The sequence below is a fragment of the Poecile atricapillus genome, chromosome 2 (genome assembly GCF_030490865.1).
Source record: "Poecile atricapillus isolate bPoeAtr1 chromosome 2, bPoeAtr1.hap1, whole genome shotgun sequence".
Taxonomy (NCBI): domain Eukaryota; kingdom Metazoa; phylum Chordata; class Aves; order Passeriformes; family Paridae; genus Poecile; species Poecile atricapillus.
The window spans coordinates 4,752,530-4,774,294 of record NC_081250.1 but is presented as its reverse complement, the minus strand read 5'-3'; the positions used below and the strand labels follow the sequence as shown (position 1 = coordinate 4,774,294).

Genomic DNA, 21,765 nt, shown 5'->3' with positions numbered 1-21,765 from the left:
CTGCCCCAAATTCACCACTCTCAAAAAGTATCTAGAGGAGTTGGCCTTATATTTTCTCAGCTAGACTGGTCAAAGTATTTTGAAGCAGTTCCCTGGGAGATCAAGAGAGTAATATGAGAAATATATACAAACACTGCATATTTAATATATATTTGTGTATGCTACTGGACTACAGGAGGCAATAAGACAAAGTCTGGACCAAGTTTACTTAAGATCCTAGATCTAGATCAGATTTTTGCCATTTAAGCAGCCATGTACTGCAGAATTTTTCAGGCATTTGGTGACAGTTACAATTTTATTATTATTTTGAAAGAACTTCCTCTCCCATTCACCACCACAATCTGCTGGGAAACACAGCAAAAAAAAAATTCTAATTTGTCATGTGCACCAAAGCATAAAGAGGAAAAATAAATAATCACAAACCTGATCTGTGCAATTAAACACCTCTGTTAGCCAGTGGACATGTAATAGAGGCAGATTTATCCATTTCTCACACAGTGTAGCACAGCTCTGAATAATTAATTGCATCACAGCCCACGATTTTCAGTGTTTTTACATTATTACCAATCAGAAGGATCAGCAGCCAGGCAGACTTTCCCTCCCACCCACAAACCCCCATTTCATTTTCAGCAGTTTTCTAGGCTAATCTCACACTGGCTACATCAAAGCTTGGTTCCTGTCCTCTTCCAAAGAGGGTACCAACATCCTGAAAGCTCAACCCATACAATTGTTTTAAGTGATAGTGGCAAATCACAGGGGCTTTGTGGTTAAAATGCTTCCTGGCATAACTGAAACCAAGCCAATTCTGTCATACATTCACAGTCTGCTCCAGCAGTATAAATGCAGGGGCTGAAGGGATGTAGCTAAAGCAGGAATCCCACTCAAGGATCACTGGGCAGCTCTGCTAAAAACATATTTACAGTAGGAAGGGATAAAATGCAGCAACAGCCACTTTGTGTGTAGTAAGCTCAGCTTTACTACTCCCAAAGCTTTGGGGAGAGTTTGCGGCTCTTCAAACACAACAAAGGCACAGCAGGTAAAGGTTTCCTCTTCCTACCTCCCTAACAAGACTGCTATCCCCCAGATAACAGAGTTACAACTGTGCTTCCCATATATTCCCCAGCATCAAAACTATATTGGAAGACTGCTAATAAAAATCTCAGTGATTTCCACACCTCTGTAAGAACTTATTTTGGCTGCTTTATACAAGTTTTCAGGTGGAAAAGTTGCTTTAGTCCCTCTCTGCCAACATCCATAGGTCATTTGATACAGACCCCCAAGCCATCCACAGATGCAGTGAGCGATAAGCAGCTCTTCCACCCAACATCCCCGACACTCCATGGCTTCAGTGATGAGAGACAGCCTTCCTGCCAATTCCCATAAATTGCTCTGCTTTCTGCTCAGCTACAGAGAATGAATTCCCGACAAAAACATGTCTAGACACAGGCAATGGCTTGGAAATGGTTACATGGTCACCCTGGGTGAGATATTAAAAATATCTGTATTGTCAAATACCAAAAGCAAATAGACTGGGATTAGCTCTAAATGCCTCCATAGCTTCCATTAAGAGTTATGACAAATGTTCTCAGTACTTCTACAGGCAATAAAAGAAAGATTTCAAGACTTGCAAAACAGTAATAAAACTGCAGTGACATACAATCTAGAATCATAAGCAACCTATTAGTCTCCTGTAAGTCAGACATACTTCTGGAGATCAGCTATTTTAGATGAGGGTTTATTTGCCCAGTGACACACAATTGAAGTTTGAATTAATAGGAACAGGTAAGGCTGTGTTTTAGCTACCAGCTCAAGTTTCTTAATAGTATTTTCTTTTCACATCACCACCCTTTGCCCTGTGTTTATCTGCCCCTGAGGCTTGCTTCAGAGGCACTTGCTCTCAAATACCAGGAAAAAAATTGTGCTTTATTTAGTTTTATTTCCTATATGTTGACATGGACTTGGGAGATATAGCACAGCAGCAGAGTGCTTTCAAGTGGCTACCTGCAGCTTCAGGAGTCCAGAGAGCTATCAACATAGCTACCCTGTTTGAAGGGAATCACAACCATAAGAGAAGTGGGGCGGGAAAGCATGTCTGAGGTAGGAATCAAAGCAGGTTAGATGTGATCACCCCTTGAAAACATCAATGCTTCAACTATGGCTGGCAAAGATCTTATACCATGAGATTTCAGCTGAGAGATAAGGCATTAAAGCTGCTCTTCATCCTTTTAAAGCAGGATTTAGAGCTCCAGTCCTACAAGCAGCCATAACCATTCACATTCTGCTCCAAGAGAAATTTTTAACGTTAAAATGTTGTAAAATTCAGAATAATAATTCATTTGCCTTTTGAGGCAGCAAAATAACTAAAAATAAAAAATAAAACCAAATATGTTCTACCAAAATTAATGAGAGGGACACTTTTTTAAAAAGGTGAGGGAAAAAGACAAAATCAGATATTCTGATTCAACTCCTACTCCTTGGATTATCCAGTTCAACTCTTTGCCTCAAGTGGCTACAGGAGCTAAACTGGTATGAGTAAAGAGGGATTAGATTAGCCCTAGAACAACAGTGGAAAAGAAACAATTCTGAAAGGGAGAAACACACTTCATCCATTAAGTAATCTTCAGTGATGGGAACAAAGCAGTCCCATGCAAATCATTCAGCAGTTGCCCATTTTAATGACTACCCTTCAGCCTCATTCAGTGGTCATTCCCTCTTTTGAACTCCTCAGCATCAGTGAAAATGTACTGAAGGAAGCAGGTGTTTCTGAACTGTTGTGGTGTAGCAATTCCTGTATGGTGATTTTTATTGGTTTCAGCCAAAAAGCAAATGGGTAAGTGACTGCTTCCTCTCATAGATACAAGCAAGCCAGCTTTATCCACATCCCCAAGTAACCTATCAATGACCCTCACAGTTGTTCATATCAATACCAGTTCTTACAGCTCAGCAATGCTTTCAATGTGATCAGTGGCCACAGACAGCTGCAAACTCTCTGAAGTTCCTTACTTGCACCATCTTGTGCTCATTCAGTCCAAGTGAAGGATGACACCCAATGTTCAGGACTTCACCCACCATTAATTCTGATGTTCACAGTGACCTTTACACACAAAAAATCCCAAAACAAAACCTAAACCAGTCCAGTAATTTAACTCCTGTTGTTGCTGCTTTGATAAACTAAGCTGTAACCAGCATAGGTTTAAGTCTTAAATTGCAATCCCAACATGCAAGGAACATGTAACGCAGCAGTTCAAATAACCATACAGAAACCACGTATAATTTATCAGACTCCCTGGCACTTGGGGACTTCTTTTCCCTGGAGCAAGTGTGAAGGTCCTCAAGCCTGGAAATGGAATTATAACAGCAATTCTCATCAGATGACAGGCATGGATGAAACATCTGTACTACTTCCACAGCAATCTGCTGCTTTGTTCCAAACAACCTTCTAGTCTGGTTAATCCACTTGTAGGAAATGCTCCGTCAGATCAAAGGCAGTTCAATATCCTGTCCAAGTCTTCAAAAGAAGGTGTAAAAACCCTATAACAAGCAGTTACACAATTATCTGCCCATAGGGTAGATTTCTGACTAAGCCTGGGCAGTTAACAGTTGGCTTATGCTTTAAACCAGGGGAGTTCATAATCCCTTTTTTAAATCCTATCTAATTTAACCTTCTCAGCTATAGGTTGATTTATTTAATCTCACACAATATTTGATCTCCATGTTATTGGCAGCAAGTTTCCTGGGTTATTTCCATGAAATTCTAAAGGACATTTCTGTTTAACTGCAGTTCAACTTGTTCCCTCAGCCTTCCTAACTGCCCTTTGGCCATAGCACTGAAGTAGTACCTTCATTTGTGTGTAACCTGTCAGTCTTTGGAGTAGGAAGAATTTGGAATTTTTCTAGGAACAGCAGTACCACATCTCCCATGCTCCTTCTTGAGCATGTCTCCTGATGAATCATCCTAGGGAATAAACAGGCAGCATGTCCCCCTAGCTGGGAAAGCCCAGTGTGAAATAACCCATAGCTTGTTTCCCTCTCTGCTGTTCAACATTCCTGGTAACTGCTAAGCTGACAACCCACATCATCTGCTACTCATGGAGAAAGAAGTCTCCATCTGGATGAAAGAAAACTCAGCTTTAATTGCATGAAAATGAAGTAGAGTTTGTAGGACAGAGAGGGGATTTAAGGCCTTTTAGATCAGTAATTCTTTAAAACAAGAAAACACTTATACAAGAAAAAAGGCTGGAGACATGGTTATTTTGAGGCAGATGTTACACCAGTGTTTCAACAATTGGCAACAGCAGCAAAGCAACCAGCAGTGGAAAAGAATCAGAGCAAAACACAGCTCTGAATGGTGTGCAGCTGTGAAACACAACACATGAGCAAGCAGACTGTTTGCAAACCCACACCAGTGTGGTTGTTAACTACTGTGGATTGCAAGACAAATAAAAAGTGGAACTTCAGTAAAATAAATCAAGAAGTCCAAGATCATTTGTAGACATTTGTATTTGACCACCTCTCCTTACACTCCACTCCCAGTCACATTCCTGAGCAAGAATCATTATAAGCTACTTTGCGCTTCTTTGTCAGCTGAATCCCACATGCAGTCTAGGAAAGATCTGTGAGCATTCAAAAATGTACAAGGAAAAAGATAAACATGGAGCATGGAAATAAATTCCTGACAAACATCATCTGATTCAGTAGCTGGGTTAGAAAGAGGCCCATCTCTGCCCAGCATTGCTCCTGCTGTCTACATTCTTTACAGCAATTAGCAGTTCTGCTGAAGAGCTGAATGCCCTTGACTTGGCTTGCTCATGATTCAACAAAACTGGCCCTTCCTGCATTTTCCATACCCCATATCAGCAATAAATAAATCCAGTGCATTAACCTAGAATGTCATACAGTATATGCAAAATGTGCAGTTTATTCCTGACCACCCACACAGCTCAAATGTATATTGAGATAAAAGGATCAAGATCAATACCTTTAATGAGCCAAGTCATAGCACTTACTTAATCTAAGCACAGCATCTCCAAAGCAAGGACGTGGTCCCAGATTTCCTTGCCTCTGGACACCGGCTAGGCTTAAAGGAAGCTCAAGGACACTCATCCATCCAGCAGGTGATAGAGCCACTTACTTGGCAATTCCCATTCCATACTAACCTTCCTCTTCTCCATCCCAAGAACTACAAGTACAAACCATTAAGCAGCACAGACATTGAAAAAGGTGCACAAAAACCAAACCATCCTTTTTAAGGATGGCAGTACTGTTTGCTGGTCTCCCTACCCTCTCCCAAGCAATGTGAGACTGTTCTACCCTCTTGGCTATGCAGCTTCTGGGAATAAGAAAGCTTGCTTCAGTAGAGAAGCCTACAGGTCTGAGGTACTGCAGAAAAATAATTATAAAATAATTTAAGCAAAATTTTCCCTTTGCCACCACACTGCCCAATAAGTAGACAGTGCTGTAACCCAAGAGCACCCTCCTGACCCCAGGCAGGAAAGCAGAGTTCACCATAACTGCTGTGCTCAAATGCCCTCAGAGCAACAGAAGGATAATGGAGCTCACAAAAGCTCCAGTTTGTGATTTTAACTGCACTGGGGGAGATGAGAAAGCAAGGTGGGGGCATAACATACCCCAGTGTGAACTCATCATATTTGTCTTTGCATTTGCTTCTTAAAACAACTGTAACCCGCAACCAACCATCTGCAGTTATTTTTTTCTGGTTCTTTGGTGGGGAAGGCACAATCCTGCAATACAAAGTAGTTGCTCAGAAAAGTTAATTAAACTAATTGGGAAAACTGCCATGAAGGGAGACTGCAAGACCATAAAACTTGAGAATATTTACTTTAGGGTAGAAGAAGATATGGAAACAAGACAAAAAGAAGTGAAGATAAGAGCATGCAGAGCTGGGAAATCAGGAACTTCCATTCTTTTGGCTCTTGCACTGAGAAACAACACTTGTGATCCAGCAGACTGACAAATTCAGAACAAACCCAGGGAAAACACTTTTTCACACATCTACCTCAGCAACCCCTGCCCCTGGAAGCTGCTACAGATCAGAGCAATCTTTGTGCCCCTCCACCCCTCTATGACTTTTAAATTCAAGAATACTTACAGCTGCATACTTAAGCCCAGAGAAGGACTCACACCAGATCCAGTCACAAAACTGGAAACCCTGGAGAGCTGACAACAGCAATACATCACAGGCCCACCCATAACAGGAAAAATCATTGTGAGGAATGGGTCAGCTAGAGACTTAAAATGTGCAATTAGAAGTACTTATCTAAAATTACACATCAAGTCTCTGCAGTGTCTCTGAACCTAATGTTTTTAGCCAGAATTGGCAATTACTCAAAGAATCAGAGTCTCAATTACTACATCCTGATAATGCAGTCAGGAATACCACTGAGGCAGGGTAGTATGAGCAAGCCACACAAAAGGCTTGAAAAGGATACCAAGAGCTGGTATAAGGACAAAAGGACAAACTGAGATCTTGAACTCCTACACTAGCATGAGCCATAAGAGGATTTGAACACAGACCATCTTGAGTCCTACACGCAACCCTCCACAGGAGCACTGACAAACTGAATGGGGCCTTTCCCTTTAACCAGGGCAGACTTGCAGATACCCATAATGACAGAAATACCATTAGACACTAGGTGGAAACTGAAACTGTAGTTTAGGTGATTTGCTGAAGATTTTACAGATGTAGAGGTAGCAGGACCCCCAAACTCTGTTTCTGTTCTACCTTTTAATTGCAAGCACCAAAACAAATGCCTGAGGCAAACTACAGAAGCTGCCGAGATTCAAGGGGACAGAAAGTCAATGCAGGATTATAAAAATCCTAGAGAGGTGCATCAGAAGAAAAGATGATACCAGGCCTTATCTTCATAATGCCAACATTTACTGTGGAAAGTTTTGTCCTGGGAGCTTTCCCATTCTAGTGGGGACACCTCAATGTTCACAGGAATGTCTGTGTCTGCCTGGCTTAAATTCAGGGCTGTTCCAGATGTGAGGTGAATGAGACAACCACTGCACTGCAGAGGCACCAGCTCACACACACAAACAGAAGAAAACCAAGCCCATCAACACAGGACCCAGACGAGAAGAGGTAAATTTCAGTTACCACATCTACTGCAAAAATCTATTTTTCATTGAGACAACCTTGAGAAAATAGGCACAGAGCAGCAGAAAATTACAGCACTACAGCTCAAAAGGACTCTGTCTCCTGTCCTGAACTCAGAATTACTGGGGTTTCCATATGGCAGCCTGCAATATGCCAGTGATCCCTTTAGCTGGCAACAGTAGCAGAAAGAGATTAGGAACAACGGCTAATTCATTCTGTTCTTCTCTTTACAGGTGAAGGGAAAAAATGTAAAGAACTTCAGGAAAGGAAAAGAAAGCAAAGCCATTCCCTTAAATTTTAAATGTTCTGAAAGCATGCAGCTCTGGATCCCCCTCAAACTTCAGAGCTCTTGTGGGTACAGCAGAGCTTCACACTTGCACATTAACTCAGTTCATAACAAAGAGATTATACAAAGTGCTGAGCTCTAAACAAACAGTCTGAAGTTTTCCAACAGCTGATCTTTTTAACATTTTAAGTACCATGTCCCACAGCCAGAACAACTCTAACAAAGTCAGTTGAGTCCCCTCACCTTCACCCCACCTCAAGAAAAGTTTTAAGGGCACTTGGCAAAGGGATACTTCATAAATAACTGAAATACAACTCCCCAGACAATTCTGATTGCATACCAGGAGTTCATCCATGCTCGTCTGACACTTCTCAAGATTGATCCGTTTAATCGCCACCTTCTCCTTCTTCGGAGCGCAGAAGGCTGCCTGGACCACCGCAGTCGCTCCACTCCCTGGGGGGAAAAAGAGAGAGTTACCAACACCTTATGGACTTCAGCAGGAAGGGAGAGAGGCCAGACAATAAAATTCTGAGTGCCAGATAGTAAAGACAGCAGAGCCAGGTAGAAGCCCCGTGAAAGCTCTCTAGGCACTCCACTGCACAGCTCCATGGGTTGGCTCAGCCATCATATCCAGTGTTGGGATACTGAAGAAAAACAAGTGGATCTTTATGATCCCTTCCAGGAATCATTACAGCTCTGCAGACCAAAAACCCTCTCCAGACTCCAGCTTCCTTATAAAAGAGTGATTCTACTCATGTACTTTTAAAAGATATGCCACTGAGGTCACACAGACTTTTAACCTGATGTGTTCACCCAAAGTGTCAAAACAAGCCACTCTTTGCTACTGACACTAATGAGACTTCTCAAATATTTTTATGCACAAATTGATGTTCTCATCTCTCCTCATTTTATGCAAAGACATGAGGTGGGTTTCATTCAAACAGGTTCAGCTCCAGCTCTCACACTGCCTCAGTTTCTGGGTTGAAAACTGCAGCCACATTAGGGAAAAAATACCACATTTTATCATGCAGTCCTTCAAACTGCTACAAGTGGGGAGTTCTGGATTTAAAGTACTCAGCAACATCATATCCTTTGACATGAAAGGGACTTTGCAATAGTGAGACTTAAAATCTATTTGATGTTAAGTTCATTTTTGCTGGCCTCCAGAAGCTGTTGCAACATTCACCTCTCATCAATAGGACACCTTGTTGCTTTACTTTCTACCTTCATCATTTCCCAGCATTTGCACACTTCACTAGAAAGGAGTAAAACCTACACTAATAAAAAAGGGGGTAGGATATGTGGAAAATAACTCAAAGGTTCCTATTCCAAATACCTAAAAAATGCTAATAAAAATAAAGAGAAACTAAAACAACTTGTGCATTTTGGTGCAACACACCTACTTTAGCAGATTCTCCTATTTTTAACACTATGAAAATTACTTCCAGACTCTGAAATTCAGGTAGAGCACATTTTTGCAAGCTTTGTGGTTTTTTTCTAGTACATTCACATAAACTGGGGGCAAAAACTTCCATTTTCAAACAAAGGCTACTGAAGCTCCCTACAATCACCATCAAGAGTCTTCTCACACCAAGTTGCACCAACCCAAATAAAATTCCAGGTTAGGGAAAGAGCTTGAAACCCAGCCCTGAGAGACAGAGGAAAACTGCTCCATTCCAAGTCACACTGAAATTAAAAAGCCCTGAAGTGTGGGACTCTGCTCCTCTAATCTTCAACCAGCACCTACTACACTGGAGCTAACAGGACTTTGACTTCACTTTATATGGCATGGCCAGTGCACCCTGGACATCAGCATCAGCTTGCCAGGACTCCCTGTACTCAGGAGTTTACATTTTAATGGCAAAAGGCAGAAGTGTGCAGAACACAAACTGCTAAGGTTGCTAAAGCTTTATTATTTCCTAAGGCAAATGGGTTTTTAAGAAGTTCAAGACTGAGGCCATTTATTACTTGCTCACATATTGTTTTTCAGAGACTATTCATAGCACAAGGCAAAACAAAGTTATTAGGAAAAGGACAGCAATAACAGCAAGAATATTTACAAGGGGCTTTGAAAACAACGTTTGAGCGCTGTAAGCATGTGCTTGAGCAAATGACAGATGATGGAGAGGTCTATGCAGATATTTAACAGAAAGTGTTCAGAAAGAGCAAAGGGGGGAGGTTTTGACAGCAGAGTTTGTTTGGTTAGATTGCCATAAGCAGAGCTGAAATACACAACATTAAGCACAGGACAAACATCCCAAAAGCAAACTTCCACATACACTCCCTGTGGTCACTCTGCTCAGCAGGTGCAGGAATCCAGGATGAAAGCAGTAGTCCCAGCACAAATGAATTCCCACTCACTGGGAATCCTGGGCAGCACTAACCTACTCCTCTCCACCCAAGAAACCTTCTTGTTTTTTCTCTTGTTTTGTTTCTGCTGCTTCTTTGGTGCGGAAAAAAAAGTAAAAACACAAAGGCTCAAGACAAAGAGAGCAGCACACACAGAAGTCGTGACAAAAGGCAGAAGTGAGTTTGCACTTCCTAGCACGGCTGGTCTCCCTACAGCAATAGCCTTTCGGAAGTCAGAACAAAAAACAAACACTGTATCAGTTCTTTGGAAAGAGTTAGATCCCAGAAGTAATGTTACTGCTGACACATGCAAAACACCAGTATTATGATTCCTTTCTTTGGATGTCTTGGTGCATAGTAATAGAGGCTGAAAACACAAGCCAGATGCCGTAATATATGACTGTGCACCTCAGAGGACTGTCCTGTCACACAACCCTTTTCACTCCCCAGTTGGTTTCTCAGTGTATTTTTAACTCTAAAGCTACCTCTCCTCATCAGAACAGGTATCTGTGTTCAAAGACTCTTTCTGGATATCTCAGACACTCAATAGTGTCAGCATACTCCTGCATCCCCCCACAGCATGATATCCCAGGATTTCTGTGCCAGTTAAACCCAGTTTGTGTAAGCACAACTGACAGAGGTGCTTCTTACAATCCAGATGCAACATCATTACTGTGAAACAAATCCTTTGCAAGATGAAGTCCAGGGCTTTAAATAAGTCACCACACAAAGAATAGCTTTGTGTTTTATTCTTTTTGAATGTTACTACCAGAAACAATGGATGCAGCCTAACTAAAAGCAGGACCACTCATGCTACAGCTCCTCTCCAGTCCTCGAGTCTATGGCATCAATGTTCACTAGGACTTCAGGGCAAAAACTGCTTTTCACTAAGTGCTGGACAATGCCTTGGCCTACAGGGCCCTGATCTGTTATGAGTGTATGGCATTATTTGAACAGTAATGAAATCCCAAACTAAATCCTTCTGGGCACATGGCAGGGAATCATCTGAACTCGAAACTCCTCCCATTTAATTCCCTGCTGCTCCTACTTTTCTGGCAGCTCTCTTTAGCTCGATCACCACCTGCTCTTCCCACTCCCCCCTCTCCTGCTAATTCGTCATTTCTTTCAGCTCCTCTGTAGCACTAATTATAGAGAAACAATGAAATCTCAAAAGCGTATCAAGCGAGGATTAAGCCAAGCTGCAGCACGATATGCCACAAGCAAGCTGCTCTTTGGTGGCAGCAGCAGCATGCCGTGCTTCTGGGACCAAACAAAGACGGGTTTCCATGCTTCTTTGGAGAGTTCAGAAAACATGGCAACATGGGCACTTCAGGCTTTGCAGCCACACGGTTTGCTTATTAAATGGCAGGGTGGCAAGACAAAGAAAGGAGAGAAGATGCAGCGAGGATGCTGAACACATTCCTAAGTGAAAATAAGCATAGGGAGAGATGACACCAAGAGAGAGACAAAGCAAAAGCTCATGGATGAAGTTTTGTGAAGTTTAAGAGCAGGCAACAAACACATGGGCAACAGAGGGAAGAGATTTCCTGGGCTGCTCTGAACAACCTTCAATGAGAAAAAACCCCAAGGGCAGCTTGTGCCAGGGTAGCACAACTTGGACAAACCAACTCTCCCAGCAGTCTCAGATCTGCTGCGATCAGAGCCAACTGCAGTCTCGATGATGTGGACAGCACAGGGTTAATGTTCCTGTGCGGGGTTCCCACTCACTCCCCACCTCAAGACACTCTGATCAAGGTCAGTGCTGAGGCTCTTCCCTCTGTCTCTCTCAAGATCAGCTTTCGGAGAAAATTTGCTCCCTGGTTAATCTCTTCCAACACAACGGCTTAGCAAAACAATGAAACACAGGCACAGCCAAATGCTTGCTGCTTTATTCCTGAAAAGCAGGAGATCATTTTGTTGAAGGATGATGGGGAGGAAAGAGACCCCAAATGGGTATTAGGATCTGCTTAATACCCCCTGCTTTTGCCTCTGTAGGCTCTCAGATATAGTTCCAACCCTTAGGATAGCAGCTGCAAAATTCCTGCATAAGAGGGTCAAGACCCGCTTTAGAAAACACTGCCTTAAGAGGAAAACATACCCTTTCTAACCCCTGCTTCTTTCATGTTCCTACGATTAAATGGCTCTTTCTGAAATAAAACCAACCCCTGAAAGGTTTAAAATAACCCAAATAAAAAAGTCCCCAAGCACTCAATTACTGAAGCCTGATTTTCCAGGTTATCTCCTCTGGACCCCTGGTCCCTATACCTTCAGCACCCACAGTTCCAGCCTAAACTCCTTAAGCTGAAACAAACTCCCCATGAAAGCCCAGCATCAGCTTTCAAAGGATGCTGAATCCCATCTCTTCTACAGTTCCACAATTTACATGAAGCTTCTGTTTTTGAAAATAAAGACAAACCCTCTGAAATCTCAGCTGAAGTTAATGGAAACCAATTATTTCAAGGCTAACTGGAGGAGTGGAAAGACAGGGGGCTTATCAGGGGACACACCATGTTCCTACACACTTTGTCTCCAATTTAACTGAATCTCTGCAGCCACATAAGGACATTACATCTCTCCCAGTAAGACTAGGATGAATTGCACTGATGCCTCTTCCCAGGCAAATGCAATTGAAGCCAGAGATCCTCTTGGCAGAGAAATCTGCTTAAGCAATGGAACACTCATGCCAAACGGTCACAAGACAAGCATCAAATCCTGGCTCCAGGATAGTATTCTCCTACCACGTGCAATAGCAATTTGAAGTAGTTAATGGAAGGAGGACTCTCAAAACAGTGCTGCCCAAGCTTTAAATTTACTTTAGGCACCCTCAAAGATGTGAAAGTTTCCCTTCACTGTAACTCAGTTGCTCACAAATCTGTTACAATCAACAGAGGATGTGTTCCATGACAGTCTTGGAGCATCAGTTTTTATCCTACTGCAGTATCAAATCCCTTCTGTAGAGGAAATATTCCTTCCCAGGGTCAAATGAACATTACAAACCATTTATGTTTGAAGAAATCTTTAGTCCACCCTCCTGCTGAAAGGATCAAACCTCAACTTAGATCAGGTTCCTCAGTATTGAATTCACTCTAATTTGGATTTTCTTTAACAAGAGATATTTCTACAATCTTTTTGGCTGTTTCTGTGTTTGACCACCCACATGGTAAACCTTTTACTCCCTTGCTAACTAATCAGATCTCCCAGTTTTGCTCCCAACCTTGGCCTTTCACCATGCACCTCTGTACAATTCAGCTTCATCTCCTCTAGAACTTCCTACTAGATAGCTGAGGACAGCAACAACTCTTCTAAGGCTGGAGAAATCCCGCTCTCCACACCTGCCACGGTAAGTCACATTCCCAAGTCTCCTTCGGAATGGGGCAATGCTCAGCCGAACACCTCTGCACAGCCCTGCCCAGTGCTTCCACCCTTCCCTGCCACACACACGACCTCTCTATTTTTAAATGAGATCTGGAATCCATCCTCCACTATCTGGAGTGTGGTGCCAGAAAGCCGCTCGTGACGCAGGCTCTGTTTATAATTGTGCCCCCGGGTTTTCCTCTTATGAACAATGCACACGAAACACTTCCCAGCAAGGCTGCTCTGGACCAAGCAATGACTTTCAGGTTCCAGGTACCCCAAAGCCCAGGAGACCTTTAATGCTTTACAACCCAGGCCTGGTATTCGTGTGTCTGCAGGCTCATTCCATCTCCGGATGCTTCAACCCTTTGACAGCCTCATGCCAAAGAGCTGTGGGAGCCCTGCTCTGATTACTCATTCCAAGGACAATACAGCAATAAAACAAGAAGCTACAAGACTGAGAATAGAACTTCTTATGCATTCTTACAGAGCACAGGGCAAATACAGATCTAATTAAACCGGGAATTAAATACCATATTGCAAATTCAGACTGATCTTGCATTGTTTGGTCCATTTCCTATGAAGGCAAAGTGATGCCTCTATTTTCTGCTCCTCATTTGAGGCTTCTGGTGAGAAGAGTCCTCTTGCAGAGAATGGACTGCTTCTAAAAACAAGCAAGCAAGCAAAAAAAAAAAAAAAAAGCAAAAAAAAAAAAGCAAAGAAAAAAGCGCCTACTCTCAAATTTCCAGCCAACTCAGCATGGGGTGGGAATACTCCTTTCCCCAAGCAGGACTCAGTAACAGGAGTCCACTGAATGTCAAAATCTTGCTGGCACAAGCCCCACAATTCAGGAAAAGTGAAGTAATGCAATGTTAATGGTCCTTCAATATATTTTTCAAGCCATCTCCCCACTGCATGTCACATTCTTACTACAAAATGGAAGATGCAATCTACAGTAACAGTTACAAATAACATTAAAAAAGCCAAAGGGAATTTGTATCAGGATTCAGACATACTACTAGTATTGCCACAGAGGGGACAGAAAGTCTGCTTACCTGTGGAGAGGAAAAAGCTTTCACAGCAAAGTATGATCTACTCAGCATGGGATTGGAGGAAGAGTGTTAACAATCCCAAAAGTGGAGTTACAGCCCCAAACCAGCAAAAAATATCACTTGGGTGCTTCTAGCACTGCCCAGAGTAAGCTCAATCAGCAAGCTGGCTCTGAGTAATGCTGTTAGAGACATCGGGAGCAGCAGCAAAACCAGTAAGAGAGAATTCAGCTGGGTTTGCTCTGTGCCTGGTTGGAAGGCCTGTGGTAAACTGAAGCAGCAGCAGAGCAATAATCCATGGCCAAGACACAAAAAAGTTACAAAATCACAGGAGTGAGCACAGCTCCTCTCCCACAGTAACATGGGAGTGCAAACATGCACCCATCTCCAGGAAGCTTCCAGAGCTGAGCCAACACAGCCACACACACTCCCAGATACCTTTCCACAATTAATTCCCAGTACAAACTTACTGCGAATAGTATTGCCTATTGAGAGAAGAACCAAGGCTTTACATTTCTTTACAAGATAAAGGATGCCACATCAACAGCACAAGCACCTATTTAAAACCTTGGTAGATGTAGTAAGAGGCCAGGTTTAACTTGGTGCACCTTCTCTTAATTCGAGTCATGCAGTGTTTGATCAACAGCAGAAATGGAAAGATACTGTATAGAGAAGAGGGAGAGAAACACTTGCTAATACAGTGCAGGGAAGAAATAAATCAGAGAAGCATAAGCAAAGGCAGAAAGCAAAAGCAGATTTAACTGCAAAGTTGTGAGGGAGCCAAATTTAAAGCCTATATGGAGGGTGGAGGAAAACCAGCAATCCCCACAGACTACATATCACAGCGTAAGTACACACTACATAAAGACACCTGCGCTATGTGCAAGCAACAGCCCTGCAGGCAGCGTGACAGCTGAACTCTCACATTTACAAGACAGTGGCTGCCCTTGTACTTATGATGAAAAGGCTTTAGGAACAACAGCTCAACCCTGATTTAAATAAATCATTTTAAAACTTTGCATTTCCATGTGGTCAATGTCAAAAGGTCGTCCTGTCCTTCAGTTCAGCCTAACTCACATCACTGCAAGCAGCAGGTTCATTCCCAGTTCAGGCTCACCTTGAGCACAGCCCAATGCTGGGAACATTCAGCTGGGTTCAAGCCAAAGGTGGCTGCAGGTACAGTAAGACACAGGGCATGTGCTGGACAATACCCTGAGAAAGGGCAGGAATGGGGAGGTAACAAGTCCAGGCAGAGAATTAAGACTTAAATACAAGTGATTTCCATTTCACACCAGCATATCTGATGACTAGAAAAAAAAGTCTAGACCTTTTACTGAAGATTTGGAAGGAGGAATAGGAAAAAGCAGTTTTTGCTCATGAATTCCTGTTTGTTTCATTTAAATTCCAGGTGTATCACTTTGCAATGCTCTCTGATCATTTATTCCAGTACAGCCAGAGCTCAAGTAGTTTGAGGTTCTGTGCAAGTTGTGAGGCCAAAGATTTCAAATGGTACTCACAATACAAGGGATTTCTGTTATTTAGACACCATTATGTGCCTTTCTTAAAGCCTGAGAGTCTTTGCCCAATTTATGTTCAGCACCTGCAGTGTCCAACAGGCAACTGATATTCCAATATTAATCAAGCATGCTCAAGGAAGTTCAGAAAATAAGGAAAAGCATATTCTGGAAGTCTGCTGTCCAATTAGAAATAGAGCAAAAACATTTGAACAGCACATAAACTTGCTGACAGTGAGCTATTCACCATCTTGACAAGAGCTCTTGCAGCTGAGAATACCACTGAAAACCACACATCATGTCCAGAGCTCAGAGGTTTCTGCCCATGTAAGACAGGGTGTTTCTCAAGATTCCTAGTGCACCATGTACAGTGGAGAAGGATGATAAGCCAGCAAAAATCACACAGTGGTGCCAGCACTTGCTTAAACATGCTTCCCATCCAGTGGTCCATCAATACAGAAACACTCAATGCTGCAGACTTATTGCCCAAGTCTTTAATTCACATCTTAGACTCAGAGGAAGGAATTTAAACCCAAATCAAATCACTTGTAAGAAGTCTGGTATTATTTTCAGAGCCATCAGCAACTGATGGGCAATACCTCAAGCAAGGTACATCTCCCCATGGCCTCACTGAACTCTAAACTATAGATAAATAAATGACATTGATTTCTATGCTGGAGTGAGGTTAGCTACTGTAATCTAAATGACACAACACCAAGGTTTCTGCAGAAAGGAAGGGAAGTCTTATGGAAATTTTCACCCCACCCCACACTGCATTGTTCTCTCAAAAATCTTTCAGTATCTCTTAGGTCCTGAACACAGAAAGATGTCATCTGCTTTCCACCTTCAGCAAACATTCAGGTTGAGAATCCTCACAGACTAAGCAGGGAAATGACAGGCTCGGTGAGAAAACAGTCAGCCTGTCAATATTAAACAGGCCAGGACTGGAGCAGAGGGCGAGGAATAGCGTTGGCCATGCAAAGCATGTCAGCAAGATATGTGACAAAGTTGTCACCGGGTCACTTTGCTGTCTGATTTCATCTGCAGTCGCCAGTCCACACACAGGCAGCCAAGGTGAGCTTTCCACTGCCTCCCTGCGACAAAGAGCTGCAGCCCCCCAGCACCAGACTCCACATCAGGGCAAGAGATGTAAGGAAAAAAAAGACCAGGGGAAAAGCCACTGGCCACAGAAGGTATCAACAGAAAGGAGGATTACAAGGGAGGAGTATCAGCCCATCTGATATTCCTCCAAAATTTCCACTGCAAACACCAAAGCACGGAAGAGAGGGTGGCAGAGGGTGCTGCTCTTGGCTGTATGCCTAACCTCCCACAGCCCTCATGATAGCCCAAATCAGTCCAGACTTGTAGACATTCCATCATGCTTTTAATAAAACACCCTCCAGCTGTCCAAGGTACCCAGGTGATTTGGGGAACACCTCTGAGACTATTTTCCCCATGGCAGTAACTACAGTAAGCTCCAAGGGCCAGTTACACAAGTTCTGCGTGACCTGCCACATTTACTTAAGATGCTATTAGCATGCCTAAATTAGATTTTTAGTTTGAAACCAATTATATTTATTTGATTTTGTGCCAACATCTCTGGCTAATTTAAAGGGCACTGCAGCTATGCAGTGTTAATTCTACACGATGGAAAGCAGGCTCAAACATCTCGTTTCCAAGCACAGCAACTTTAGTGGAGAAGGTTCATCCTTCCCTTTTAATCACTGTCAGTTGCCTTTATGGTATATGCAGCAATGTAAATATCATGCTGGCTGTCATCAGGTATTACCAAGGCTCAAAACACACCACTGGTACAGTAGCCAAGCCAGTGTTCTCCTTTCTTCCCTCCCAATCTTTATCTCTGAACTCTGTCTCAAATGTAATTGTCAGCTGTAGAGGATATTTTATTTGGCCGGGTTTCCACTTAACAGAACAATCTGTCTGCTTACAGTGCAGATGTTTGATAGTACCAGGGTTATTTTAGGTAAATAAGCTTTTAAGTATCAGATATATCCACTCTCAAAGGCTATTATCCTTTCTTTTTAGAAAATATCTTGATCTAGTAAATATTTTCTGCTTCTATTAGTCTGTTCAGCACACACAATTAGCCCACTAGTTAAAAATTATATTCTTTAACCAAGAGTAATGAGAACCATCCTGAGCCTTAGGATCTGGACAAATAACTGAGCTGAGGTTGCCAGTTCATCAGGCCTCTCAGCTGTTCAAATAAGATTTGCATTGGTGAGTCGTTCAACAGGAAAACTGTTCATACTCAAAATGCTTTTTCCAGTGAAGTACAGCTTGTTGCAAGTCAATACCAAGGTATTTATTAGCTGTTAACACCAAGCTATTTATTAGACAGCAATTGGCATCCTCAATGACTATTTTTACTTTAGTGAAAGGATGGAACTTATGGCCTCACCTTTCAACTTGCTTGCTGCTCCTGAGGGGGACCTTGTTGGTCTCTACAACTCCCTCAAAGGAGGCTGTAGCAAGGTGGGAGTCAGTCTCTTCTCCCAGGTAACAAGTGACAGGATAAGAGGCAATGGCCTCAAGTTGCACCACAGGAGGTTTATATCACATATTAGGAAAACCACCTTCTCTGAAAGGACAGTGAGGCATTGGAACACACTGCCCAGGAAAGTGGTGGAATCACCACGCCTGGAAATGTTAAAAAAACACTGGATGTGGCACTTGGGGACAGGGTTTAGTGGTGAACACAGTGTAACAAGGTAATTGACTGGACTTGATGATCTTAAAGGTCTTTTCCAATCTTAATGATCCCACGACTCTCTGATTTTATGACTACCCCACATGGTGAGAGACAGAAAGGTTGACAAAAGTGGCCTAGGAAGTAAAGACATAACACATCAAGTTTCCAAAGAATTCCATTTCCATTGGTAGATCATGAGGAATCACAAACTGGAGACATTTGTATCAATACTTTTAAGGTCTGGAGACAGCACAAATGCTTAAGTTCTGCACCTTCAAAGGGAATTATCCTTGCAGATACAGCCTGAACATAAAGCAAGTACTGTAAAAAAAGCACCAAGCCTTAGCCACGTGCTATGAAAGACAAGGCATTGTTATTTCCCACTGTCCTGGGGAATCCATTAAGCAGCTGTTTCATCCAGCAATGACAGGGTCACAGGGCGGTTTGAGTGTTTAACAGAACGTGTGTCAGTAATTCCCCCATGTGCCATTTCCAGCACAAGCATTCATTAATTCCGTATAGGGATTATACAATTTAGCATCAGCCAGAGCAGGGGGCTGAGCACCACGACCCTGGGAGTCCACACAAGCTCTGTGTCTCAGGAACATAAGTGACAGGAGCTTTCCGGTTTTGGTCTGAAAATTGACATCACAAAATCCATCTCAGTGGATTTTGCAGGAAAGGTGTTTACTCCACAACAAGAAGCATTCTTTAATTGATGAATTTTCAAGGCATCAAGATAATCCAATATTGTGTTGCCTTTCTGAAGCTGGAGACAGCCTGAAATTCCCAACTACAGTTTCAGTTGCCCCACTTACCTCAACAGGTATCAGCTCAGGGCACAGCCGAGCCAATAATTTTGTTAAGAAAAATATTCTGTAAGTGCTCTCATCCCACAGCCATTAATGTGCTCTCTTACTTTTCAAATACCATCATTTTCCAATACCCTCTGCACTGTTTTCAAGGCTTCCTTTTCAGAAGAGCTGGAATGAACCCCAGAACCTAAGGAAATGGACTTAAAATCCCCTGAAGACTGAAAATGAACAAGAGCTTAACGTGGAGCGAATCAAAATTGAAAATGCACAACCTGTCCAACAGTAACTATGGAGCTTTCATCCAATACTTAGTAAACCTTCAGTTTTACAAAGCATGTGTTGAACTGCCCCAAGATGCAATAATCTCACTCCCTGCCACAAGTACCTCAACACAATTCTACATTCACAATTAGTTTTTTAGACGTTTTCCTTCCGGACAACACCCTCTCCTCTAATGAACTGTAAAATTTGTCAATTAGCTCTGCTCTAAGGCAAAAGACAACTTCAATTCTTCCACACAACAAGCCAGCAGAGGATACCACTGGACAAGCCACATGCTCAGTCAGATCTCACCAGAAGTGAGGTGGTTACTCAAGGTCAAATTTTCACTCTGCAGTTTTAACTTAATTCAACTCTGTGGATGGATGAAATGGGAACACTATCCTCCCACACAGCTTTATTAATAGCAAGGTGCTAGCAATAAGAGTAAAGTTTGTCCTTAAATTACCAATCATGACTATAAAACAGTAAAACTTCGGCAAAACCCAAGGAGAATTTACTACAGCAAGAGATGATCACTGAAGTATTTCAATTCACACTATTCCTTAACAGCTGCTTGTACCTTTTCTTTCCAGAATGAATTTACATAGGCTCATTTCCTGCCCAAAGGAAATATCCATTGGGGAGAATGCTATAAAGTCAGTCTAGCACAGAACAGTGAAATGAAAGAAGAATTTTTCCTCTCCCCCGCCCCAAACTCTCAAGACAAGGCAGTTGGAGCAGAAAATTGAAATCTGGCAAAAAATTAAAACCTCATTCAGAAAAGCTTTTCTGTATTCCCTCACAAATGCATTTTAATTTGACTGAGTTACCAGACTTTGAAGGTGTCGTTTCACATGCATGCAGTACAAGCTGTATAAAACTAAGGGATGGGAGGTGAAAGTAAGATTTGCCTAATATGGTAATTTGGTGAGAAAGTGAATCAGTGCTCTGAATTTACTCTGTACTTCATTCACAGATGGGATCTGTGAAGCCTTTAAGAGTGGAAGACAATCATCACCTGCAGACTTACCAGTGTGTAGAATCAAAGAGGTCTCAGAAACCCTGGCAAGGCACATTAGACTCCAGTTTGATGGAGGTTGATACATAACCAAGTATTTTTTTCCAGGATGGAATTTCTTTTAATTACAAGAAAGTTCATGTTAAGCAAAAATTCTGCGTGCAGTGGTGCACACCAGGAAACAACAATCTTTAAGAACCTCAGGGAGTGGTGAGAGAAATGACTTGGAAAAAAAACTTTGCTGGTTGTTGTAGCTGTTGAGTAGTTGTGAAAAGAAGTACTGGATTTTTTGTTTGGTCACTTGTATCACCACAAATCCCTACCTGCTTGTACAGTGCAACAGGACCACCTAATATGGTTAAAAACAAGCAACATGCAGGCAGTGATGATTAACATGAAAACCCCACTCATGAGCAGTGATTCAAGGCAAACATGCTCAAACAAGTTAAGGGATCAAACTTAGGGCTGACAGAACCCCCCACTAAGGTTAGTCCCTTCATTTATGTTCATGCACACGAGGAACATGAGAAATTATCACTCAGTACTGTGGACCCAGTCAGGAACCTGTATCTCTGCTGCCATTCTGCTGTAATTACACCATTTGCTAAAGTGATCCTGTCTCACTCAAGCCAGACAAGTTGGATTTTGTTCTTAGTCTGGCTCCCTTCATTAGTATATGCATTATTTTGCCCACCAGAGGTACCCCATCTTTTCTCACACACCAAGAGCTATGACCTTCTGATTAAGAGCCTGGACTGCCTGTCAGCCAGGGACCTAACCCTGTCTCCATGACTTTCCCGTGTGGCTGCCAGGAAGAGAGACGGAGTTTCACGTGTTTTTTAGAAATGTCAAGGCTCAACTCCCTTAGGTGAAGTCACAGGAAACTGCAGCAACTTTGAGAGCCAAGTCCTTCATATCTGCATCTCAGTTGTTTGATTCTAAAGGGAATGCAGGATAATAGGCTGAACTTGTCTGGAAAGCCCCAGCATCCTGATATTTCAGAGATTTTGCAATGCCAAATTCCACTGCTCCAACAGCTTTTCTTCTACACCCACAAAGCTCTCAAGCCTGTCTCTCCCTATTAAGAAAGTTTAATAACATCAAGTTTACAAGCACTCCATTAGGATGTCCACAGCTAAATTTATTGCTGCAGAGCTTTACGATTAATATTATCCATTTTTGGGGAAATCTTCCAAGAAAATCTGACCAAGACACAGTTTGTTGCAAAGGCACCAATACAATTAGCAATAAGTGCTATTGCCATCATTTTAAAGAGCTCCATCTTT

At 42.4% G+C, this 21,765-nt stretch overlaps 1 protein-coding gene across 1 annotated transcript in view; it reads right to left on the bottom strand.

Moving 5' to 3' along the window:
• The window catches only part of OXSR1 (oxidative stress responsive kinase 1), an 87,714-nt gene that overhangs the window by 60,558 nt on the left and 5,391 nt on the right, over positions 1 to 21,765 (bottom strand). Inside the window, exon 2 of the mRNA XM_058831594.1 lies at positions 7,747 to 7,859. Within this exon, the coding sequence (XP_058687577.1) occupies positions 7,747 to 7,859 (113 nt within the window). The remainder of the gene's footprint in view (positions 1 to 7,746; positions 7,860 to 21,765) is intronic.